The sequence below is a fragment of the Geotrypetes seraphini genome, chromosome 10, assembly GCF_902459505.1.
Source record: "Geotrypetes seraphini chromosome 10, aGeoSer1.1, whole genome shotgun sequence".
NCBI classification, from domain to species: Eukaryota; Metazoa; Chordata; class Amphibia; order Gymnophiona; family Dermophiidae; genus Geotrypetes; species Geotrypetes seraphini.
In genome coordinates, this window is record NC_047093.1 from 25486273 (window position 1) to 25513417 (window position 27145).

Consider the following 27145-nt stretch of genomic DNA (forward strand, 5'->3'; position numbering starts at 1 on the left):
CTGTAATGTGCTCAACTGGAAGAACAGATGGTCCATCAGCCTCTCAGTACTTGAACTCAAAGAAGGAAACCAATCTCCCTAAATTTGTAAGCAATTAAATTAGCGACTACAAAGCAGCTGCCCAAATGAGGGAGAGATTTTAGGACATTTTCAGTTTTGTCAGCTTTCACATTTTATTGTCTTTTTATAGTGTACAAAAGCCCTGGTTGAGAAGTCACTGGTGGAAGATCAAGCTCCCCGAAATGTCATCATGGTTTAAAAGTAGCAAATAAGATTGTAGGAATTGCGTTACTAAGTTAGAACAAGGGTGTCTATTACGCTTCAAATGGTGTTACATAATTGGAAGTCAGCCAACCTCCTAAATATCACATTCTGCTGGAAAATTGTCCCTCCTGATTCACTTATATGAATCCAAAGCAGCTGAATTTTCCAACAGACACGCTACAGTAGCTAAGATTTGGGCACCAATTTTGAACTGCTCCTTATAACTGTTGGTATTTCCTGTTTATTCCAATATCCTTTCACTTGATTCACCTTTCCACAGGTTTTATTTTTCTCCCATATACTCTTTATGATAATACATGGGTTGATATATTTACTTATTACATGGGTTGATATATTTACTTATTACATTAAGCTGTTGGGCTGAAGGTTTGGCCACATATACTTATACATGTTCGCAGTGCCTCATTGATGTAAGGTTATTGTCAAGATAGACTTGTAAATGTTGGCTACCACTGTATCGGAGTTATATTTGTCATTGTAAAATTTTATGAAATAAAAAAAAAAGAACAATGGTGTCTAGAGTGTGGCCAGTCCCAGATGTACTGGTCATATACCAAACAGGAAAATTCATTCCATGCTGCTTGCTTCCAGATGCAGGAGGTAGAGACATCTATAGTTATCTGACTAAATCAAGATTAATGGTCCTCTTGAAACTTATCCAAACCTTGTATTTTAAGCTTATCTATATTACTAGCTATGACCCTATTTTCCGGGAGCAGATTTCTTAATTCAATTATGCAGTGAACGAAAAACAAACTTTGCAGGTTGCAGTTTAAACCTGATGTTATTTAGTTTCATTCGAAAGAGTAATGCAGTAACTGTCCCCTACCGACAGTGTTTTTCACATTGTGGGTTGTGACCCCCGTCCATGATGGTCGAGAAACCCCTCCCCATATCATCGGCCTGCAAATGAAGGCTGGAAAGGAAGGGAGGGCTTGGAGGTCGCATGTGTATCTTTCCTTGCTAAAATGGGTTGCAACCACATAGAGTTTGCTAAGCCCGGCTTTAAGCTAAGGAGTTCTAATTTATGAAGCTGCTCCATATCCTTAATCCCGCTTCACTGCATCTTCTTATTATTTTTCCTTAGTTTTGGCCACCAGAAATTTTTTGGCTGGCTGGCTAAGCTCTAGCAGCCAAACATGGACCTGCTATTTATGTGGGTGTATCTGGCCGCTCAACTTAGTTGGCCAACCAATGAATATTGGGGCTAACATACCTGGTGACCAGACTAGCCACTAAGCCAGTGCTCACAAACTTTCTGAAGCTTCGGCATACTAAACTCAGTACCGCGGCTGGAGGGCATCAGGAAATGCATGGACGTTGACACAATTACATCACGCATATGTGTAATGTCATCATGTCAACATCTGTGAGTGCACAGAACCTGCTATTACTACGCTAGTAAGGGGGGGGGGGGTGCTGGAGGAGAAGAGGCACGGGCGAGGAGAAGAGGTACCAGCGCCAGCTGACTGCCTATCATGCACTGAATATTAGTTCTTAATTGGCTAATTGCTATTTAACTGGCCAAGAGCCGTTCCTGGCTGTTCAAATAGTGTTGAATATTGGGTGACAAGTTTATAGAATAGGGGCAGTGGCATAGTAAGGTGGGCAGACTGCCCCAGGCGCCATCTTGGTGGGGGCGCCAGCATCTCTCCGCCCCCGCCACACTCGCGTCCTCCCTTCCCCGCCTCCTGCACCTCTATACAGTCTTCACCAGCGCGAGCAACTACTCTAGCCTGCCGCTTTTGCTGGCCTGGATCCCTCTGAAATTACTTCCGGGTGGCAGGGCCAGATTTAAAGAGCTACGGGGGTCGGAAGGGAGGGTGCGAGGGTGGCACGGGGAGGGTGGAGAGGAGGACGTGGAAGACGCCACCCCCCTAGGCACCTCCCACCCAGGACATTTATGTGCATAACTGCATATTAGTGTCAACTAGGGGTTCAATTCTATCAAAGACAGCTACAGACAGGCACCTAAATTAGTAAATTGCTTTCAGTTCTGAGCTTTAACAAGCTCATAATTGAAAAAAAATAAAAATTAATCGGGTGCGATTCTAGAAAAGATGGACGCCTATGGCACGGTGCCTAGCGACATCTAAATCCAGAGTAGGCGTGTGTAGGGATGGGGAAGAACTTGCGCGCTACTAGGTGCAATTCTCTAAACTAAGGGACTTAGGCGCCTTTAATGTAGGCCGTTAAAACCCTGGCCTAAGTTTTAAGTTAGGCACGATTCTGTAGTAGGCGCCTAACTTTGATTGACAAGAGATACTCTCTTTTTAGTGCTTGTTGACACCAATTATTGGCACTTTTAATGCTAATTTGAAGTATATTAATTCTGATCCATAAAGTTTCATGGTGAAGGTATTATGGGCAGTGGCATTGTAAGGGGGGAGGGGCGATCCGCTCCAGGTGCCGTCTTGGGTGAGGGCGCAGGCGCCTGTCCTACTCTATGCCCTGCCCCTTCTCTGCCCCCCATTGCCGCGCACGTGCACCGCTTCCCTTCCCCCATACCTCTGTAATGTTCCTGGCGTGAGCAGCAACCCCCCAACCTGCTGTTGCGTTGGCGTCGGCTCTTCCTATGATGTCACTTCCTGGACCCACACCTAGGAAGTGACGTCAGAGGAAGAGCTGAGTTACTGCTTGTGCCAGGAACGTTACAGAGGGGCGGGGCAAGGGAAGCGGCGTGTGGCAGGAGGGGACGGGGAAGGAGCATGTGGCGATGAGGGGACGGTGAAGAGGGTGGGGGAGGGGCGCCACCGCCACGGGAGCCTCCCACTCTCACTCTGTCACTGTTTATGGGGTAGGTCAACAGGTCTTTTCCCAGCCCATTGCACTGAGCCACACGACCGCCGCAGTTGGTATGTCCATGTGTTGCCACCCTCCTGGTGCTTTGATCCAGCTATGGGAAGAGAGGTCAAGGCCCGTTGGCTGGATGCCATCAAGATTGACCCAGGAATGAACATTAAGCAATTGAAATAAGGCGTGGAAAACAGGGAAGCATGGCGAGGACTGGCCCACAGAAAATCCATGACTGAACGAATAGTAGTGGTACAGTTCCCCCTCCGAATCAGCGGTTTCAGTACCTGCAGATTCGGTTATTCGTGATTTTTTAAAAAAAACAAAACTCTGCATCGGAACTTCCCCAGACCTTACCTGGTGGTTTAGTGGCGACGTGGGGCAGGATCAATTGTCCTATGCTCCTGCCCCGTGCAGAGCCGTCATCAAAATGGCTGCCTTGAGTTCCCCTTGTAGTCTCGAGACTACAACGGGAACTCACCGCAGCCATTTTGATGATGGCTCAGCACGGGGCAGGCACGTAGGATGATCAATCCTGCCCCGTGTCGCCGCTAGACCACCAAGTAAGGTCTGGGGAAGGTCTGATGCAGAGTTTTGTTTTAAAAAAATGAAATCGTGAATAACTGAAATCTTTCTCATGCATATTCATTGTGGTAATCCTGCAAACCTGACGGGCTGGTATGTTTTCAGAAGAGGGCTGAGAAGCACTGGTCTTTGGTACTTCACTAAAACCCTGACTTCCGGCTTTCTGTTAGTATACAAAATATACAAGTAAGGGTTGTGAAGCCCATCTGGGCTGTCCTGTTTCACTATCTCTGTCTTTCACTTTATCTCTTTACAACTAAGGGGCCTCTGTGCTTATGGCAGGCCTTCAGCTTCACCCTTCCATGCATCCGTCAACCTCTCTGTGAAGAAACAGTTTCTAAAGTTACTCCCGGGTCTTTCTGTGACTAGTAAACGTTACCTGTCCTTGAAGAATCGCCGAAAGCCAAATGCAATGAGTTTGAAAACAGACTCGAGAACAAAGATGATTGTGAAAATGTAATTGCAAATCTTCAAGGCCTCGTCCAGCACCTGGAGGGAGAGAGACCATGTTTCCGTTTCTGGCTCTGAGGATTTCTCAGCTGATATTTCTCAACTTTTTTTTTCATGTTACACATAGATAACTACATTTCATTCTTTATTTCATCCCCTATAACAGTGGTCTCAAACTCGTGGCCCATGGGCCGCATGCGGCCCCCCAGGTACTATTTTGAGGCCCTCAGTATTATAAAGAATGATTCTTTATGGTAAACTTGTGCCTTAAATGTCCGGCGGTCGTGTCCGGTGGTTGCATTCTGGAACGTTGCCTGCCTCACTGCTGTAACCTCAAGCAAGCGCTCTCCCGCGTCTGTATGAGATTGTGAGGCAGTGTAGCTTGTGCGTGTGTCTGGTGCTGGAGGAGGTGAGAGCTAGAAGCGGTTGCGGATGCGACCGTCAGACACTGAAGGCACCAGTTTTCCCATAAAGAATCATTCTATATAATACCGAGGGCCTCAAAATAGTTGGTCCAAAATCTTGTCTCTTGCAGTTGATGCTTTGATAGTTTTTCACTTTCTGCATGTTGCGCTGCTTTCAGCTGGGTATAGCAGAAAAGATCAGAAAGCAATTAAGGAAAGATTTATAAACTATAAAGAGTTTTACCGCATGCAAAATTGTCATTTCTTTCATAAGACATTAACTATTTTTTCTGCGGCCCTCCAAGTACCTACAAATCCAAAATGTGGCCCTGCAAAGGGTTTGAGTTGGAGACCACTGGCTTAACTGTAACCATGACATCCTGTTTGTCTCTGGTAACCAGAGCTGAGCCTGGGTATGTCATAATGCCTCATTCCACCAATAAGAGCCAATCTCATCAGTGATGTCACAATGGCTTGATTGTCCTGTTCTCCCCTCTGCCCTCCAACCCAGCCAGCAGATTAACCGTTCCCCTTAATTCAGTGGTCTCAAACTCTTTAATAAGACATTAACTATTTTTTTTTTCTGAGGCCCTCCAAGTACCTACAAATCCAAAATGTGGCCCTGCAAAGGGTTTGAGTTGGAGACCACTGGCTTAACTGTAACCATGACATCCTGTTTGTCTCTGGTAACCAGAGCTGAGCCTGTGATGTCATAATGCCTCATTCCACCAATAAGAGCCAATCTCATCAGTGATGTCACAATGGCTTGATTGTCCTGTTCTCCCCTCTGCCCTCCAACCCAGCCAGCAGATTAACCGTTCCCCTTAATTCAGTGGTCTCAAACTCTTTAATAAGACATTAACTATTTTTTTCTGAGGCCCTCCAAGTACCTACAAATCCAAAATGTGGCCCTGCAAAGGGTTTGAGTTGGAGACCACTGGCTTAACTGTAACCATGACATCCTGTTTGTCTCTGGTAACCAGAGCTGAGCCTGTGATGTCATAATGCCTCATTCCACCAATAAGAGCCAATCTCATCAGTGATGTCACAATGGCTTGATTGTCCTGTTCTCCCCTCTGCCCTCCAACCCAGCAAGCAGATTAACCGTTCCCCTTAATTCAGTGGTCTCAAACTCTTTAATAAGACATTAACTATTTTTTTCTGAGGCCCTCCAAGTACCTACAAATCCAAAATGTGGCCCTGCAAAGGGTTTGAGTTTGAGACCGCTGCCCTATAACATTCACTGGTTTTAACTGAAAGCATGGCAGATTTCTAATATTATAGCGTAAAATGTCTTCAACTCTTCCTCTTTATCCCCTTCTAATTAACTTGGGCTTTTGTCATATTTGACAGTAGTGCATAGCAGTAAACAGACTCCAGGTCAGAAGGGATAGTTGGGGGAGCAGGTGGGAGGAAGAAACGCTTCTCTTACTGCCTAGTACAATCTTCCGTTCTGCCTTTGCAAGCATATTGATGCAAGAAGCTTGGGATAAAATTTTGTTCTATTCTTCACAGCTCACCAGGCAGCAATGAGCACTGAAAGTTTGGAGGAATATTCAGTAGAACTGAGAGGGATAGCTGTACGGTAAATATTGTAAAAGAAACTCTTTTTTTCAGTTCATTAACAACTATGATGAGTGCTTGGCATAGCAAAAGAAACTCATGGCACTGACTCTCATGTAGAGACATGTAGGGACACATTTTCCCCCGTGTCCGTGAGAACTCATTTTCCCATCCCATCCCGGCAAATTCTTTTCCTGTCCCTGCCCCATTCCTGCAAGCTCTGTCCTCATCTGCACAAGCCTCAAGCACTTTAAAATCATGAGTGTTCGAGGCTTGTGAGGTTAAGGCTAGGCTTACAGGAATGGGACAGTGACAGGGACAAAACTCGAGGGAATGGGGAAATTGAGTTCTTGTGTCATTCTCTACACTACACCAGTGGCGTACCAAGGGGGGGCGAGACGGTCCGCTCCGGGTGCAAATTCCAAGGGGGTCCAAACCTCCCGCGCTGCTGCAAATAGCACCTCAGCGCGGCTGCCGTACTTAGAGTCAGCAGCCGCGCTGAAGTGAATGAAGGTCCCGTGATGACTGTGCTGTCTACCACCTCTGTTCCGGAAGAGGTAAGTGACACCGTTGGGGGGGGGGGGGGGGTCTAGCAGCCGCAGTCATCGCGGGATCTTGCCGTAACTAACTGCGTCTGCCGGCCCAGCCCCCTCCGACGTTACTTACCTCTTCCATCCGGAGCAGAAGCAGTCATCACGGGACTTTTGGGATGGAGAAAAAAAGGAGCATAGTAGGGTGGTGAAAGGAGGTCAGGGTGGCATGGAAGGGTGTGGAGGGTGAGAAAGGTAGTCAGGGTGGTATGGAATCATGCTGAAGGGTGACAAAGGGGGTCAGGGTGGTATGGAAGGGTGTGGAGAGTGACAAAGGGGGGTCAGGGTGGTATGGAAGGGTGTGGAGGGTGACAAAGGGGGGTCAGGGTGCTATGGAATAATGGTGAAGGGTGAGAAAGGGGGTCAGGGTGGTATGGAAGCATGGTGGACGGAGAGAAAGGGGCAGATGCTGATGGAATTGCAGGGAAAGAGACATAATGGGGAAGGATACTGCATTTAATTTGGTTGGAGTGAGAGAAAGGGGGCAGATGCTGATGGAAGTAGGGGGAAGGGAGAGGAGAGAATGAAATGACAGACCATGTGGGTTGGGAGAGGGAAGGGAAGAAGAGGAGAGGAGAGATACCAGACCATTGGAGAAGGGAAGGGAGGAAGATGGATGCCAGACTAATAGGGGTGAAGGGAGAAATGGAAGGGGGATGCATAAAGTTTCTAGAATGGCAATAGAAAGAGAGAAGATGCCATATAGAAGGGGCAGACAGTGGATGAAAGGAAAAGAGTGACAAAAAGATGAGGAAAGCAGAAACCAGAGAAGACAAGGTAGAAAAAAATTCGATTTATTTATTTATATATTACTTTAGGTGAGATGCATCGCTGTTTCTGTGATGTTGCATTGTATGCAGAGCCCAGCTTCTTGGTGCTTCAGTTTAACCTTTGTCTACGTATTTTTATTCTATCTCCCCATTTACAAAACTGTGGAGCATTTTTTAGCATTGGCTGTTACCACCGTGGCTAAAAACCACACTACAGTTTTGTAAAAGGGGGAGGAGTTAGTTTGTGATTACATATTCCATACTAGGCAAAGGTGTTTTCTGTGTTCTGTGTGTTCGAAAAGACATGGTTTTCTATTAGGATTGACGGTGTAGGATTGATCTGTACTAGTCTGGCTTGTTTAGTTTTACAATGGGTTTATTGATGTACTGCTCACTGCAGTATGTAAGATGCTGCCTTTTCCTAGATATTCATGTGTGACGTTTGGATTGTTACTAAAAATCATGTGGGGTGTCAAAAAATGATGGGCCCTGGGTGTCACATATGCTAGGTACGCCACTGCACTGCACCACTCTAGAAATCAAAATGTAGTAAAAGGGAGCCAAGTGTAGGACAGTCTAGCCATTGTGACATCACTGATGAGGTTGGCTCTTAGGCATTGGTGGAATGAGGCATTATGATGTCACAATATCAGCTCTGGTTATCAGAGGCAGAAGCTTTTCACACTATTTATTTATTCAATTTTCTATACTGTTCTCCCAAGTAGAGAATGACACAGGGACAATTTTTCCCCGTCCCCGCGGGAACTCACTTTCCCGTCCCAGCGAGTTCTTTTCCTGTCTCTGCCCCATTCCTGCAAACTCCGCCCTCACCTGCACAAGCCTCAAACATTTTAAAATCATAAGTATTCGAGGTTTGTGTGGTTAAGGCAGAGCAATGGAATGGGGCAGGGACAGTGACAAAACTTGCGGGGAATGGGATGGAGGAATAGAGTTCCTGTGGGGACGGGATAAAAATTTGTCCCCGTACCATTCGCTACTCTCATGTAATGGATGAAGATTTTCTCAGTACCTTTGGTTGCCGATAATGTTCCATTGCCATTGTGATCACATTTAGACCTATCACTCCGGTGATGAAGAGATCCAGGTAGTGGCTGGTGCACATTTGGTGGACGAGAAGCCGCATGCGGGAATAATCGCAGTAGTAGGGTTTGCTTTGGGCTTCTAAGGACAGAAGCATTGGAAATGCAGGTCAGTGCACTTTCACCCACTCAGGTTTCTACAGCTCACACAGAACATTCAGGTTATTTCAACCCCAAACTGACCTTGTCCGTATGTTTCTTAATAAAATTGACAACATGTATCCACAGAAACGTTTCTCACCTCAGGTGTGTAGCTCTCAACTCTCCAGACAGAAATAAGGGTGAGAAGAACTGGGAACTTTTTTTTTTTTTAAAATCAACAGACCTTCTCTAAGACCACTCCGTCGTGTGATTTCCTCTGCTGCAGTAGCAGCTTTAAAAACAGAACGAACCTGACGCGGGGATTGCGCTATTAGAGGGAGGTATCCAAACAAGCCATCTCGTGGTCAATGAACTTTTTTATGGAGTGTAGGGTCCTGCTGAGAATGGTGCAGAATATATTATTGACTGTGCATTGGAGAAGAAGTGGTTAACATATTGTGACTGAACCTGGGCACTTTGTAGGGTGAATTTAAATGCAGAGGGGCTTTAAAAAGCCATTCTCCCGTCTTACCCAACTACAGCAATAATTTCAGAGAAACAACTTTGTTTGAAAGCATTCGGTAGCGTTTGATTTGAAGGACCATCTTTCTTAGTAATGGCCTCCTGTTGTTTTCAAAGCAATTTATTATGGGGAGGGAAAAGCTACATAAATTACATTAATTAGCAGCAGCAGTACTGAATTCATTGGTGGTTAAATCCACCAATCTTAATTTATGTCCCGTTCATACAGGTGTAAACCATAAAACTTGAGAAATTATTTAAGCCAGCGTGGTATAATAATGAGGCCGAGTGAGTACTCGCTGCTTACAGCTCCACTAAACTTGGAAAAGGTCAATCGTCCCGCCATTCACATATGCTAAGTCTTGCGTAATGATGATCACACCGCCTCAGTGATATTTTTGGTCTAGTACAACAAAGAAAAATGGGGAGACCCAATGATCCATAGTGAAAACAATCCACCGATGAAAACAAATACTAAAACTGTGGATACAGATGCTCTGGAGATAATTTATTAAACACTGACATATAAAACCATGAAAATTCAATTAAAAAAGTACAATGCTAAAAACAATTTTGCTCCTTCAGCTTGTCTGCGGTGTTCTTTGCTCACATGTTTAAAGACAATAGACTGTTTTCAGTCCAATTCCTTATATGTGAGTTTGCAAACCATTGGACCCCTGAGGAAGGCGTGGATTTTTATCACAATATTTTTTCGCATTGTACTTTTTTAATTGAATTTTCATGGTTTTATATGTCAGTATTTAATAAATTATCTCCAGAACATCTGTATCCACAGTTTTTGTTTTATTTTTGGTCTAGTGTCAGAAATGTGGGTTTTCTAACTCTATTCTTTCTCGATTCCCCCCTGTAGGGATCCAGCCAGTGTCTGGCTCACCCACCTGTATGAGTGTTCATCAGATTTACTGATTTACACACCCAGTGCTAATGCAGAATAGGCCAGACAGTTGGTTATTTTTAACATTTTCCTGGAAAGCATCAGAACACACACTGAGGGGCAAAGATGTATCTTGCGTATTGTTTTTGGGGTGTTTTTTGGTGGTTTTTTTTACCTGAATTAGATGTCCATGCCTCAAGATTCAACTGATTAGCGTTGGAGCTCAAGATATTTTTTCACCAATAAGACACATGAGGTCCTCCATATTGGGACATAAGGATTTCTGTTATGCTGAGGGGAGAGGGGGTGGGGAGCAAGAATCCCATGGCAAAACTTGCTGGAGCCCTTCCAGGCTATTTATGTGAATGATCCATACTTTCTGGGATCTTGATAACAGGACGGGTTTGTTAGAATGAACTTGTTAGACTAGAATTAGACTGCCAGTGAAGGACATTGATTTTGCATTTCATTGATCTGAATTCTTTCACACTACAGTAAAACTTTGGTTTGCGAGCATAATTCGTTCCGGAAGCATGCTTGTAATCCAAAGCACTCGTATATCAAAGCGACTGCGGGAGCTCATGGCAGCCATTTCCTATGAGTGATCTATACGGGGCAGGAACATAGGAAGATTGCTCCGGCCCTGAAAACCCGCTAGACCACCGGGTAAAGCTTAAAAATAGCCCAAAAAAATTAAACTTCCCCCCCCCCAAAAAATAGCGAATAACCGAATCCGCGGATGTTGAAACCGCAGATTCGAAGGGAGAAGTGTACAGTAAAACAAATAACCTGCACTTTACTTTTGAATAAAATCGTAGCTGGTGTGAGGGAGACAAGAGAGAGGAGAGGATTTTGCGTTTTGCACTGCACGCATATTGTGCGTGCTTGTGTCGCACTTATATTGTGCTCAGTTGCGATGCTTGTGCTGCGTTCAGTTGCGCTCAGGGATGCGACACGCGTATGTTGTGCGTGCTTGTGTCGCACTTATATTGTGCTCAGTTGCGATGCTTGTGCTGCGTTCAGTTGCGCTCAGGGATGCGACACGCGTATGTTGTGCGCGCTTGTGTCGCACTTATATTGTGCTCAGTTGCGATGCTTGTGCTGCATTCAGCTGCGCTCAAGGATGCGACACGCGTATGTTGTGCGTGCTTGTGTCGCACTTATATTGTGCTCAGTTGCGATGCTTGTGCTGCATTCAGTTGCGCTCAGGGATGCGACACGCGTATGTTGTGCGTACTTGTGTCGCACTTATATTGTGCTCAGTTGCGATGCTTGTGCTGCATTCAGCTGCGCTCAGGGATGCGACACGCGTATGTTGTGCGTGCTTGTGTCGCACTTATATTGTGCTCAGTTGCGATGCTTGTGCTGCATTCAGCTGCGCTCAGGGATGCGACACGCGTATGTTGTGCGTGCTTGTGTCGCACTTATATTGTGCTCAGTTGCGATGCTTGTGCTGCATTCAGCTGCGCTCAGGGATGCGACACGCGTATGTTGTGCGTGCTTGTGTCGCACTTATATTGTGCTCAGTTGCGATGCTTGTGCTGCATTCAGCTGCGCTCAGGGATGCAACACGCGTATTTGTGCGTGCTTGTGTCGCACTTATATTGTGCTCAGTTGCGATGCTTGTGCTGCGTTCAGTTGCGCTCAGGGATGCGACACGCGTATGTTGTGCGTGCTTGTGTCGCACTTATATTGTGCTCAGTTGCGATGCTTGTGCTGCATTCAGCTGCGCTCAGGGATGCGACACGCGTATGTTGTGCGTGCTTGTGTCACACTTATATTGTGCTCAGTTGCGATGCTTGTGCTGCATTCAGCTGCGCTCAGGGATGCGCTCAGCAATACGACGCACGTATGTTGCGTGTACTTGTACGTGGCGTGCGCCAACGTGCTCGTACTGCAAGACAACGCTTGTTGATGAAGTTAAAATTTTATAAAATGTTTTGCTCGTCTTGCAAAACACTCGCACACCATGAAACTCACAATCCAAGGTTTTACTGTGTTTGGAAATTTGTTGTGCAATTTCTCTACAAGCAGGTAGCTCAGACAGCCTTTTCCTTGTAGTTACCACCCATCTATAATCCTGAGTGTCTACAATGTGCACAAGATACAAACTACAGTGGTTAAAGTTATCAGAGCAAGAGATTCCTTCAGCTTATTGTATGGGATATGGAGCTACTACAATTTTTCTCTATTATAATAAATGAGCCTGGTCATTTTGAATAGCCGTTTGTTACCACTTTACACCGAGGGGTACTTTAAACAAATCATTTTCTGTACGTGAGCATGTTGTTTACACTGAAAACGATTCGTACAAAATTGGGAGGATTTATACACAAAGGCCCAAATTCTATACATGGCGGGACCTTTTTGATAGTGCGCCTAAGTCCGACTTTGGATGTATCCCGCAGGACGTCCAAATATTGGAACGGGGAAATATCCATTTTAAAAACTGCTGGACGTCCACATATTTTTTTTTAAATGATTTATTTGGACGTCTTGGCCTTTAGTTCTTCTATATTTTTTGGACATTTTTGATTACAAAAACGTCCATGTTCCCAAATTCAGACCATTTGGACATGGGAGGGACCAGCATAGTAATGGACTGGCCACATCGACATCCCAACAGAGCAATGGGGCACCTTAGAGGGCACTGCTGTGAACACATAAAGGGTGTAAGATGTTCATCTCACCAAAACCCTCTTATAATTTATGGTGAGCCCCCCAAACCTACTATACCCACCTGTTTACCACCTCAATAGCCCTTATGACTGCAGGTAGCACCTATATGGCAGTATAATAGGGTTTGAGTGAGTTTTGATGGGCTCATACTTAATACCATAGATGTTGTGGTTAGAGTGCCTTAAGGATCTGGGTCTTCCTCTCTATTGTTCACGAGCCCACCCACCAGGTAACTCAACACACCTGATGCACTACTAGGCTTCCCCATACCAGATGCTGCTGTCCTAGAGCCAGGTATATATCTTTTTGTTCTCATTTTTGTGTGATGGAAGGGGGTCAGTGAGCACGGGGGGTGGGGGGATCTTATCTTCAGGCATGCAGTGGTCATCTGGTTAGTTTGGACATCTTTGTGGCACATAGACACTTCTAAAACAGGTCTAGTTCAGAACGTTTAAGTTCCGTCCAGGGTGTATCGCAAAATTACATTACATTAGGGACTTCTATTTCGCCTATACCTTGCAGTTCAAGGCGGATTACAAAAGAGCTAACTGGACATTTCCAGTGAAGTTACAACAGTATTGGTTGTTTTTTTTTTTTTGGTTACAAGGGAGGAGAGGTAGCTGGATTAATTCCGGAAGAACTTGCAAATTGGATATTAAATTGACGGTACGTTACTGAGTGATATAACAAATAGATTACAGTTAGAGTACAAATAAGATTACATTACATTTCAGGGATCTGAATATTTGGTTGGTGTTTTGGGGAGGAAGAGATTATTTAAGTGGAGGTTTTGGGGGAGAATTTATCTAGGAGGAGGGGGAAGGGTTGGGTTAAGATATCTGGATAAATTTTTTTGAAAAGTAGGGTTTTGATTTCTTTTCGAAAAGTTTTGAAGTCGCCCGTTGCCGTCAACAGGTTGGAGATGAGTAGTTAAGTTTTGCTGCTTGCGTCGCCAGAAGGTTATCAAACATCTTTTTGCGCTGAGTGCCCTTGAGTGGAGGGAAGGCAAGAGGATTCGGAGTTCTTCTTTGTCTTGAGGTGAGGATCTGGTTTGGATTATTGCTGTAACACATCAAGTCTACGCCCTTATGCACACCCAAAGCCCGCCTCCACCACACCCATCTTGAGCTCTGGACGTCCAGAAAAGTGGTTTCGCCTATTGGCACTTAGATGTCCTGGCAATTAGGACGTCCAAGAGCCAATTTAGGATGCTTTTTGGATGTTTATATTTTTTGATTATGAACCTCCATGGCATCATAAGTTGTACGCGTAATCCGTTTTGCACGTGCAATCTAAATGTTTAACAACCCATCCGGCGCCTATAATTGTCAAGTACCTCATAACTGCCACTAATTGGCACAAATTAGTGGTTACGCACACAACTTAGTAGGCGCATTCTTTAAAGAGATGCATATCAGTTCTAGTGCGCAAATCTCAAAAGGGGGCAGGGCCAGGGGAGAAGAACGGGCGGTGTATAGGAGTTCCTAAAAGTTAAGTGCACTCTTATAGAATATGCTCGATCCGCACACAACTTAAGCGCAGGTATTTCGGCTTGGTTTTTTTGTGGCCTGAATGGGCGCGCCCAAACGTTAGTGATGCATACAGCCGCTACGCTCAGTTCTATATTTGATCCAAAATTAGGATACCTTTCAGTGATAATGGAACGGGAAGAAACACCCAAGGCTAAAAAAGGAGGATGTTTTTATCTAGACCTGTTTCAATCATGTCCAGGGTACAAAAATGTGCCCTCATTGAGCAGCTGACCACTGGAGGGATGAAAGCATGACCACTCCTAAATCTTCCAGTGGTTAGGGGTCCCTGCCACCCCCTGTCGTGAAAGTGACTGTAGATACCAGGCTCTATGACAGCTTCAGGTATTATGGCCATTCCTAATAGAGCAGCAAGCAAGTGTATGGAATACCCTAGTGGTCAGTGCAGTGGACTTTGAACAAGAGAACACAGGTGTAACATAGAAACGTAGTAACATGATGGTAGATAAAGGCCAAATGGCCCATCCACAGCATCCACTATCTCCTCCTCTTCCTATTGGCAAAAGCTCTTAACGCTTCCATTGTGATGTCATAGAACTTTATGGTTATAGAAACATAGAAACATGATGGCAGATAAAGGCCAAATGGCCCAACCAGTCTGCCTATCCCCAGCATCCACGATCTCCTGCTCACCCTATTGGCTAAGGCTCTTTACACCTGCATTGTGATGTCATAGAACTTTATGCTTATAGAAACACTGTAACATGATGGCAGATAAAGACCAAATTGTCCATCTAGTCTGCCCATTCACAGTAACCACCATCTCTTTCTCTCTCCGAGAGATCCCACGTGCCTATCCCACCCTTTCTTGAATTCAGACACAGTCTCTGTTTCCACCACCTCTTTCGGGAGACTGTTCCATGCATCCATCACCCTTTCTGTAAAAACACATTTCCTTAGATTACTCCGGAACCTATCACCTCTTAACTTCATCCTATGCCCTCTCATTCCAGAGCTTCCTTTCAAATGAAAGAGACTTAACTCATGCACATTTACATCACGTAGGTATTTAAACGTCTCCCGCCTTTCCTCCAAAATATACAGATTGAGATCTTTAAGTCTGTCCCCATACGCCTTATGACGAAAACCACGCACCATTTTAGTAACCTTCCCACTTAAACTCTTTTATTTCTGTACAAGCACATGAGCCCTCCTGGAACATAGAAATACCTCGTCTACCTGAATGTATAAGATACCGCAAGTGTCTTGGCTATTGTAGTGATGTACCTTTAGTTACAGTAGGTTTTTATCTGTTGCTGGAGGCTCACAATAACATATAATGGAATTAGAGTGGGATATGTACCTGGGTCATGTTGTTTAAAGTTCTCCGCACTGACCACTCACGCTCTGCATGGACATTTCCGTGGCCATTTTTGTACAAATGATGCCAGCCAGACATTTTTGCGCCTTCTGTTTTTGGTGTTCATAATTTGGACATTTTATTTTGGAAAACAGATGTTCATTTTGGACGTTTTCAGCACAACTATGTCCTGCTCATGTATTTTCAAACAGGAAATCGCAATTTTTTCCTATTCAAAAATGGCTGTAAGATGAATGAGGGTTTTTTTTGGGGGGGTGGGGGGGGTGGATGTTATGAATAGGACATCCCAATTCTAACAAACATCCTTTTGAAAACACCCCTCACAATGTATGAAGATAACACAACTTTGTGTTGTTTCTGATAGCACATTTTTTTCCTGTGGACCGCCATGCAGTATACAGTGTTATCCCCACGAATTCGCGGTTCACAGTTCGCGGACTCACTAATTCGTGGTATTCTCCGACCGCCTCTTCCTGTACTAAAGCCGGGCTACACCAGTCAGGAGCTGCGTGTCAACACAGCTCTTGATTGGTGTAGCCTTACTTTAGTGACAGGAAGAGACGGTCGGAGCATACTGCGAGTGGTTTTCTTCACTCGCCGGCGCTCCGGCTGCCCTCTCCTGCCTTTTGACAGGCGAAAAACCGTATTTGCATAGGCCGCGGGTATTTCTTATGCAATGTGTCAGGTTGTGGCAGCCGAAAAGCGCAGTCAAAGTCCAGTTTAGTGTCATCGCTCATTTTCAAAAGTTGGGGCAGAAGGACGGCAAGAAAATCTACTAGGTCACAAGCTTCCCTCCCCTCCGGGAGACCTAGTAATCGGAAGCTGGTTCGCCGTGCGCGGTTATCCGCGTCTTCAAGGGCGCGCTCCAGGGCTGCCACGCACGTGGATTGTTTGAGCAACTTTTTAATAGATGTTTCAGCCGCAGCCGTTCTGGCATCTATATTATCCACCCGGGTCTGCACTGCAGTGAGGTCCGCCTTTATGGCCGCAATGTCCGTTTTCAGGTCAGCAATATCCTGTTTGGCATCAATAAGTAATTCTCTGATGGAACGGAGTTCCCCAAAAATGGCCGCCGTAGCAGCGTCTTCGGGCTTAGAGGCATCGGGTTCTATTCTAAGTATGAGCTCATAGCCGCAGAAAAGACTAATTCTTATCATTCCTCTAGCAAAGTGTGGTCTCCTGTTTTATCCTATTGCAAATCTGACTAGATGCCTCTAGTTCTTTTCACTTCTTGTTTTGCACCATTCTGTTTGCTGCCTAAGTATTATTTGTCTGTCTGATTCAAGGATTGTACTCTATAGTTTTTCATGTACAGATCGCAAATTGCATTTATGTTGTTTATATGCATAACACAGTTCGTTTTTATTTTTCACTGCTTTTGCATTTTGTAAATGTTTGAAAGCCAATAAAACTTACTGAACTAAAACAAAAACAAAAACCGTATTTGCAGATTTTCAAAATTCACGGGGGCTCCTGGAACGCAACCCCCACGAATATTGGGGGGAGTACTGTATTCCCTGCTTTTGGTGTTTGAAGTTTTCTTTATAGTGTATGGGCCCACATGTTTGGACTTTTGATATAGAGGCTCTGTTATGAAATATTCCCTTTAATGTGGGTAATAAACCACCTCAGCCCAAGCTGCAGGTTTTATAACCTACCTATAGAACAAGGCAAACCAAAGATCCTTTCTGAGTAAACTTGCAATTTAATGCAATTGCATGTATTTTGGTTTATAAACCTTTATTAATGCCAATCTATCATCTTAGGGAAACTAAATCAGGTGATCAAATGCATGCCATCACCTGTGCGACTTTGGGGCAGATATTCAAAAGATTTGTCTGACAAACTTTGGGAGTTAGACAAATATTCAAGGTTGACATCTAAGTTGAGTGGGCAAATTCTGCCAGGACAAAATTATTGTCCACCTAAAATGTACCTGCAACAGAACAGATGGGATTGGAGGGGTTTCAGAGATCATGGCATAACTTTATCCTGTCAGCATTGTCCATGCTGGCTAAAGAGACGGCTGAGGGGAGCTAGGATTGAAGTCTACAAAATCCTGAGTGGAGTAGAACAGGTACAAGTGGATCGATTTTTCCCTCCATCAAAAATGACAAAGACTAGGGGACACTAGATGAAGTTACAGGGAAATACTTTTAAAACCAATAGGAGGAAATATTTTTTCACTCAGAGAATAGTTAAACTCTGGAACGCCTTGTCAGAGGTTGTGGTAAGAGCGGATAGCGTAGCTGGTTTTAAGAAAGGTTTGGACAAGTTCCTGGAGGAAAAGTCCATAGTCTGTTATTGAGAAAGACAAGGGGGAAGCCACTGCTTGCCCTGGATCGGTAGCATGGAATACTGCTACACCTTGGGTTTTGGCCAGGTTCTAGTGACTTGGACTGGCCACCATGAGAACGGGCTATTCTTATGTTCTTAAAGTTACGTGAACATGTTGATGGTCCAAACACAAAGGTTGTCCTAAAGTTGTCTGGATAAATCCAGTTATCTGGGTAAATCCAGCAGCAAACTTATGCAGATAAGTCCAAATGAATATCCAGACAACTTTGCTGCGTAATACTCTAGGCTCAGTCATGGTTTAATTTAATGGTATTTGTTAAATTGTATATCTTCTGGGAAGAAATTGCATTTTTGTCATTAAAGTACTCCAGGTCCCATAGAATAAGGACCGGAAAGCATTCATGGTTCAGACCTTTCTTCCCCCACCATTAAAGCAGAACCTTATACGCAGGGCTGTCAACACTCTGTACACCCATCGATGCCTCTGGAAGCCAGGAGACACGGGCACCCGTCTGCATCAAGAGTCAATTACAGTTTGAACACTGGGCAGCATTTTGTCCCTCAGCAGCTTTGGATTGTGGCTTTCCAGGTTTCGGCGAACCCGCTGTTCTAAGAAGCAGACGCAGTCTGCCGAGTGCCAGGTTTCCTTCTGGCTGCAGCTTTACGATTTCAGTGGTTTGGCGGCCCTGCTTATAAGTTGATGCTATCATTTATCCTTCTCAATCACAACATGCTGTTCATGCAGTTTGGTCGAACTCGTAGACAGTTTTACCTGTAAATGAATCACAAAACCCCATGCTCCCTGTAGGCCGCAAAGTCAAAGCTGTTTAATATAGATGTGGAACTTTCAATACAGAGAAGTTGCCCAAGAGAGTCACTTAAAAATGGCTGAAAATTTTAATTTTTACTGGAGAATTTTTATTCCACTTTTGGTCTCTGTAGAAAAAGTCCCCCACCTCCTCCAAGCAGTGGTGTTAGATGTAATATTCCATATGCAACCAAAAATCTTGGGAAATACAGACATCTGTTCATTCCAGCTGTAAATCACAACTGGCACGCAAGTGGACACAAACACATACTTTACTGATACAAAATGTACGGACATGAAAACCAATAGCATCTGTGTAGATAGGACAGACCCTCTGCCTGAAAAGGGAAACATGCCACCCATGACTACAGCAGTTAAAATGACAGAATGAGAATGAAAAAGATTGGGGACGGGGAGAGAAGAAACACAAGACAAGCTGACAGAACATTTTAAAAAGGTGTTATAAATCTAGCTTCCTCTTGTCTGATGAACTAAACGGAAGAGAGAAGGGAAGCTGACGGATTAACGTGGTCTCGTTTACAAAGAAATCAGCCTTCAATGGACCCATGCTGGGTATTTTTTGAAAATACACAGTGGAACCTTTTTGTCAGGCCCTTGAATTTAAGATCTGCTCCAAAGGTTTGTGCAATACCAATACTATTTGGTCCTTTTCTTGATCAAAGACAGGGCTTTGAAGCTAATAAAACAGCGATGTAGAAGCTTTGGGTTTCTCGAGCAGCTGGAGTTCAATCTACCTCGCTGATAGTTTGAATCTTGCAGCATAAAAATACAAATTTATTATCAGTGAAATATTCATGTCTCGATTTTTTTTTTTAATGTACACAAAAAGCTTTGTTGTGCAACATGAAAAGAAAATGATTTTTTTTTGTTCACATTTGATGGGAATCCTAACCTTTTTTCCAGTTTCCCAGCTGCTGCTGTAGACACACAATGCTTCAACTTAGTGTCCCGAAGCCATGGAACATTTTTTGCAAAACGTAAGAATGGATGAAAGCAATTCTGGATTCTGACTGAGCTATGCTTGTCTCGAAATTAGTGCTTTTGAACTTTCATGGCATGCCACATTTTATAAAGTCAAAAGGGGTCTTTCTCTTTTTCTAGTTGAGGACTGAAGAATAAGTGCATATCATATGTCAGTCATATACTGAAAGGTTCCAAATCTGCATTGGAATATAGCGAGAGCCTGAACACATAAAGTGAGGCAATGGGTGATCTCAAGTTAGCCTAAAAAAATTCTGAAAACATAATGCATCTCCATCCATAGATCGATCCATGGAAGGAAACGGTTAAGCCAGAGTAATGACAGACAAACCATGGCTATTCATAGAAGTTTGGTTTTGGTGGAAACAAGGGTCGTTTTTCTTCATTTTCACTCACTAGCCTTCTGACTATGGGAGAAGAGAAAGGGGTTGATTGGCCTCAGCTTATTGTCTGAAATTGCTTCGCTATCATATAATTGGAGACCTACATCCAACACATAGCAGGTCTTAGCAAATTTTCTGTGGCGTTGACTCCCCTGGAGGCCTACCTTTCTTCTATGCTCTGACCACATCACCTTCTGACTTCTCTGGAGAGAAAGGGGATATGGTTTGATAAACTGCTGTTCTGTGTTATAATCAAAATGGTTTTACATATTATATATGGGTACTTATTTTGCACCTGATTTGCCCAGAGTCACATGGAGCTGCAGTGAGAATCAAACTTGGTTCCTTTGGCCATTGCACTATCCGTTAAGCTACTCCTGTGCTCCCTGTACAGGACAAATTCTAGGGTGAGCTTGTCAGAAAGCATGGACTGATAATGATTTTTTGGCCCATCTAAGTCACAACCCCATTTGGATCATGACCCACAATTTAGAAAGTCCTACACCTCCAGGTTTTAACCTTATTTTATGTCTCTGGGAAAAATTCTTAGTAAATCTGTTAATTACGTACAGCATAGACATACCCTAATGACTGTGATATTACATTTATTGCATAGCAGGACATACTTATCCACTCCCACCCTAGCTAAGAGTTCTCAAGCACCATTCTGACCTCATGTGCAACTACTCTCTTATGCTCTATATGCTTCATCTTTGCTTACACCCTATGCTGTCTATTAAAATGTTTTATTGTGTATTATAGACATTATAATGTAGCGTACTATGCCATATTTTGATTGTAATTTGAATATTTTTACTGCTGTAATTGTCTGTGGCTTATGTCTGACTTATTCTTGCGGTATATAAATCCTGATAAATAAATAGCTGCTTACATGAAGTTATCGTATTGCTATGCATTGATGGCAGTGTATTCATGGTACTTGTATATAATAATATGTAAACCACACAAAGGCAATATATAAAATCCCTATCCCTTTCCCTTACTTAGCAAATGTTCCTCTTGTATCAGGGTTATTTCCTTCTAGTGTCATCGCATTGGCTTTTAAGTTGACTTTATTTTGAAAAGTATTGAAAGAAGGAAGACAAAAGTTCTATGAGGGTCATTTCATAAATAATACACACTATTTCTTTAATAAATTTACATACTTTATTTTTTTTTCCCAAAGTATTTCTTTACAATCCTTCAATATAGTCTCCCTGCTTTGCAATGACCGAGTCCCAACGTCCGGGAAGTTTCATTATTCCATCCAAGACACCATGTTTGTTCAGTTGCCGAATGGCTCGGGCACTGGTGGAAAAAGCTCTTTCAGAGATGCAAAACGATGTCCACGCATAGGTTGTTTCAACTTTGGAAAAAGGTCGAAGTCTGGTGGACTCATGTCTTGACTGTAGGGAGCATGAGGTAACACCTCCCAGCCGTATTCGCGTAGTTTTTCAATGACTAGTGGAGAGCTCCATCTTCCCCACGACCAACCTCAATCAAAAGTCAAACAAATGATTTATGCTTATGATCATGAAGGCATCATCATTACAGACAAAGTTCCATGTGGAAGAAGTGTCACAGCAGTGTATTATTGTGATTTTTTTTTGCAAAAAAATGCATAAAACCCAACCTCAGTTGCTCTTGGCTGGGAACGCTCACCTGCACATAGGGAATGTCATCATTGAAAAACTACACGAATACGGCTGGGAGGTGTTACCTCATGCTCCCTACAGTCCAGACATGAGTCCATCAGATTGTGACCTTTTTCCAAAGTTGAAACAACCTATGCGTGGACATCGTTTTGCATCTCCGGAAGAGCTTTTTTCCGCCGGTACCCGAGCCATTCGGCAACTAAACAAAAACGGTGTCTTGGATGGAATAATGAAGCTTCCCAGATGCTGGGACTCGGTCATTGCAAAGCAGGGAGACTATATTGAAGGATTGTAAAGAAATACAGTGGTACCTTAGTTTACGAGTGCACCGGTTTGCGAGTGTTTTGCAAGACGAGCAAAACATTCACAAAATCAGCGCCTCGGAAACTGAACGCACTTCGATTTGCGAGCACCCCCCCTGCGAACCGGCACCCTCCCCCCGCGATCCAGCACCCCCCCCGCTGCCATCGGGCCCCCCCCGCCGCGACCTGAGGTCCCCCCAACCCACCCGAACCCTCTTCTTACTTTTCTGTAGCCTCCGCAGCGGCACCGGCACCAGCATGTCCTGTGTGTGGTGCCGGTGCCTGAAGATCTGCTTCCTGTGCAAGGCCTGAGAGTTCACGTTGAACGGGAACTCTCACGTCGAACGTGAACTCTCAAGGCCCAGCACAGGAAGCAGATCTTCAGGCACCGGCACCACGCACAGGACATGCTGGTGCCGGTGCCGCTGCCGCTGCGGAGGCTACAGAAAAGTAAGAAGAGGGTTCGGGTGGGTTGGGGAGATCTCAGGTTGCGGCGGGGGGGGGTGCCCGATGGCGGCAGGGGGGGTGCCCGATGGCGGCGGGGGGGAGGGTGCCGGTTCACGGGGGGGGCCTTCGGGGGGAGCAATGCCGGTTCTCGGGGAGGGGGGGGAGCAGCGCTGCTGGCCTCGGGGGGGGGAAGGTGGGGGGTGGAAACATATCAAAGCAAGTTTCCCTTACTTCCTATGGGGAAACTTGCTTTGATATACGAGCATTTTGGATTACGAGCATGCTCCTGGAATGGATTATGCTCGTAATCCAAGGTACCACTGTATGTGAAAAAAAATAGTAAATATAAAAAAATAGTGTGCATTATTTATGAAATGACCCTCGTATGTCTAATCTTTAGTAGATAGGATCAGAAAGTTATTTTTTTTTTTTAAACTAGAAAGATCCTCTTAATAAAACCCGCACACACTTTCTCAGTGAACCAACTTGTTGCTGTATTACTCAAAGATAGCATGATCAAGTAAATAGAATGATGAAAGCAAAATCTCCAGCAGCTGAAGTCATCTAAAGTTTTTCATCCTACATTTGATGGCTTTTATCTTTTCTTTTACCCTAAGGATGCCTTTATTTCAAGCAGTTATATAATCTAGGGCCCCCGATAGAGTTTAAAGAAGAAATAGAGAGCAGACTGCTTACATTCATGGGAATAAATGACTCCCACTTAGATGATTTCTCAGGTACTTGAGCAGTGGAGGGAGCACCACTTCCTGCAAAAATCTTAAGCTCTCTTAAGTATGTCAACAAGGATAGAGCTGCATCTTTCTTCCTCTTGGACAACTATGTCATACAAAAGCCATCATTACAGACTCTGCTGCTCCCTTAAATGACTCTTGTTAGGGATATGTGAGTTCAGGAAGGGACCGAAATAACAAAGGTCCAACTCCGAAATCAAATAGAGGGTGTGTGCAAAGGGAGGTGGAGAAGTAACTGAAAGACATTGCACAAGAGCACTGGAGACCTGAGGATACTTGCATTCCTGCCAGTACAGGACACATCAGTCTCCCATAACAAATCCCAGATTTTGGCTACGCAAGGTCTTCCGATCCCAGCTTATATCATCTGAGCCCCGAGCATGTTGCCCTGGATCGATAGCATGGAATGTTGCTACTCTTTGGGATTCTAGAATCTTGTTACTCTCTGGGATTCCGGAATCTTGCTATTCTTTGAGATTCTGTATGGAATGTTGCTACTCTTTGGGTTTTGGCCAGGTACTAGTGATCTGGATTGGCCACCGTGAGAACGGGCTACTAGGCTTGATGGACCAATAAGGCTATTCTTATGTTCTTATATTGTTAAATGTCAATATTCCCATGGAAATATACAAGTCTAAGCAAGAAGGGGCCTTTTCACCAAATCCAGATGAGTGACACATCTTGGTCTGAACAGCTAGAATGGTCTACAATGTATGCCTCAATACCTGAAGTCCCCGCTTAGTAAATCCATGGGCATGTATCAAATAAGAGCCGTTTTTACATGACAATAAAAAGCATGACCTAGACAGTGAACTAAATGCTAATCCTATGAATTTAGTCTGCAGACCTTGCAAATTCATATGAAACACGTGTGCAATGAAGTAAACGAACAAGACTTCACACACAGCTTAGTGGGACACCTCACATCCGCACTGGACAGCAGTTAGTTACACAACACTGCCACTGAACTCAGACGAGATGCAAGATTTCCCAGTACCTTGTACTGCACTGGCTGCGCTCTCCGTAATTACATCATCCAGAAATAGATCTAAAAGAATGAAATGTTGTTAATTGTCTGGCAGGACAACATATCATGTGTACAGTTAATTCTACACTTCTCTGTCTCTCTGTACCTCAGCATCTGCCACAGGTGGAATTTCTAAATATATAAATTTTTTAATAAATCATTTTTTTTCCCTTTTCTTTTTTTACGAGTTCTGCTCTGCAATTGTGTTCATAACCTGTTATGATTGCAATCTTTGTAAACTGTATAGTTAATATACAGTATATAAAATTTTAAATAAATAAAATGTATTTTCATTTTCAATTCTTTTACTTATAGGTAAATAAAAAAAATACGATGGTCTATTCAGCATTCTACCATAGCGATATAATCATGTGTCTTTAACATAGCAACCAGATGAATAATCATACTGGAAGAACTTGTCCAGCATGATGGAGATCAAGCACTATTTGCCATTTGTTACGTTGCTGGTACAAATGTTATTTCTATCGACTTTTTCCTTCTTTGTCAACCTGACCAAAGCCTACAAATCTTACGGCTCTTATAGTACTCGCCACTCTCAGATGTACCAAGAGTGACGTTCTTTTGCTCGCAGTCGGGTCAGCAACCCTCCTGAAAAATCACATCATTTGAACACATCTGAAATAATTACCAGTCAAATAGGATGTGATTGGGGGAAAAAAATGGCACATCCTATGTTTGCAAAATGAAAATTGAACCATTTGATCAGTTTAGGTGGCTGAAAAAGCCAACCATGCTGGAATAACTCCCCTTGAAAGTCTGTCCAGCCATATAAACTGACAGATATTTTTTAACTAACTTAATTTTATGAAAAGTTTAGAGGTTGTTCCTAACACCTACTGTAGGCTTTCTAAGTGGGCTGTTGGCTTACTTATAAGCCAAGTGATAGAGTAATGCATTTGCACAAACTTGTTATTAGAGTAATATTGGGTGTATGGCCCCCTCGAAAAAAGTTCCAACATTTCAAAGGCAAAACCTTTGTTATTAACAGAGTGTGTGCATATATTTATTTACATTGGAAGGCATAGTGTAGTAAGTGTTCTACAACTCTAGGAAGCATTTTAACCTACTCAGCTTTTGGATCTGGTGAATTTTAAGTGTTCCTTCTGCAAATAAGTATGTATTTCAAAGATGAAAGTAACTTCTTGTTTATGGACAAACTTGGCTAAGCTAACCAGGGAACATTTGGCTAAGTTAACCCATCAATCCCTTCTTTCCAAGTACAAATCAGAGACCACATACTACATGACTTGACAGGGAAAGCTCTACCCTTTTGCCCGGGAAAATTTTAAATTTTCTAGATCACTTTTATTGTTAGCATTTTAGAATTTTCTGATGGAGATCTGAATCCTGAAGATTATTATCTCTTTGAGAACTCTTGTCTTTTCAGTTTCACAAATGAGAATGTATAGAGTCGATCTGGACTTCACAATAACTCAAAAACATCCTTACTTTTTCACATTATATATGTGCTGCGTACTTACTTCCATTCAACAGAGAGTCCTAACATATTTCCTGACTCAAATAAGTTTTGTATTGGTTACGGATTTGCAAGAACAAGCCCCCTGATCTGACAAACTTTAAAGTTCATTTATACTCTGGCCCTCAAAGGGGCCAAATGAACGTGTGATGAAAAATGAAGAGAATAAAATGAGCAGAGCAACTAAACACAGAAGAAGAAAACCCACCAGACATGAGAAACAGATGAATTAACATGGTGAGAGAGCATGCAAGATGGAGGAGAGTACCTCTGACCTCTGACCTGCATGTCATTTCCTGCTTTATTAAGTAAACAAGAGATTTAAGGTAAAAGCCTGGGTCATTTCCTGCCTCAATATATCATCTCTCCATTGTTTCATTTTGGTGTAGCAATATTTGAAAAATATAACCTTGTGTTTTTTGGGTTTTTTTTACAAGAACTTGTTGAAGACTGAAAAATTAGCTTATAATTTCAGGAGTTGCTATATTCCCTCATTACGTTTATGATTTTATCTGTATTTCTCAAGTCAATGCATGGCTAGATTTCTAGTTCTACAATGGAATGCATTAATTTTATTACATCCTTGAACAAACTGTTTTAAGGTTCATTTATTTTAACTGAAATTGTTTGCGAAGCAATGTTGGCTACAAAATTTACAAGGCTGTAATAAACCAAATAGGGAATCCAGATAGCAGCAGCAGTGCCAGATTCAAAGACGGTTGTATCCGACACTGTTGTGGTGGTTTGAAATTCTCACTATTTGTAGAAATCGTATCTACGCTAGAAGGCGGAGCTCTAAGGTTTTGGAACAGAAATAGGTTTCTATGTCATGCAGCCACTGAAAATATTCATGGCTTCTAGTTTTTGTCTTCATGCAAAAATCTACAGCGGGGCATGCTCTAGGGGGAATAACCAATCAGCAGGTGCTAGAGCAAGAAGCTAAGGCTTATGTCAAAGGTCAAGCAGCACTCAAAGATGTGGAAAGACTACCGACCAGCCAGCTGTTTCTCCTTACTCCTTCTCTTTTTCTCCATCCGGCGGAGTCTCTTCTCTTCCCGCCTCTTTGCTTCTTCCTCCTCTTGATGCTGCCGGCACTTGTGAAAATTCTCCACCACAACACCCACGAACATGTTGAGGACAAAGAAAGCAACGATCAGCAGGAAGGAGATGAAATAGAGGAGCATCCAGGGGTTGTGGTTCATGCTCGGCTGCAAAACAGAAAGAGACGAATACACGCAAGGCAAGCCACAGAATCTGATAATGGGCGGCAAAGATATATCCCAGCCGGAAATGGATCATACCAATAATCCTCCATTATTTTTAAGACTTAAGCCCCTTTTATTTTAAACTAATCTGCATTAATAGCTTGCCTTTATGGCACATTC

General features: G+C 43.5%; 1 protein-coding gene across 8 annotated transcripts in view; it reads right to left on the reverse strand.

Moving 5' to 3' along the window:
- Window positions 1–27145, reverse strand: part of CACNA1G (calcium voltage-gated channel subunit alpha1 G) — a 574606-nt gene that overhangs the window by 61727 nt on the left and 485734 nt on the right. For 4 of the 8 annotated variants that reach the window (XM_033960653.1, XM_033960657.1, XM_033960650.1 and 1 more), the window contains 4 exons: window positions 26755–26968; window positions 24233–24283; window positions 8471–8622; window positions 4043–4152 (listed from right to left, as the gene is read on the reverse strand). In XM_033960653.1, coding sequence (XP_033816544.1) covers window positions 4043–4152; window positions 8471–8622; window positions 24233–24283; window positions 26755–26968 — 527 coding nt within the window. The remainder of the gene's footprint in view (window positions 1–4042; window positions 4153–8470; window positions 8623–24232; window positions 24284–26754; window positions 26969–27145) is intronic. The other 4 variants (XM_033960654.1, XM_033960651.1, XM_033960655.1 and 1 more) reach the window with 2 other exon arrangements.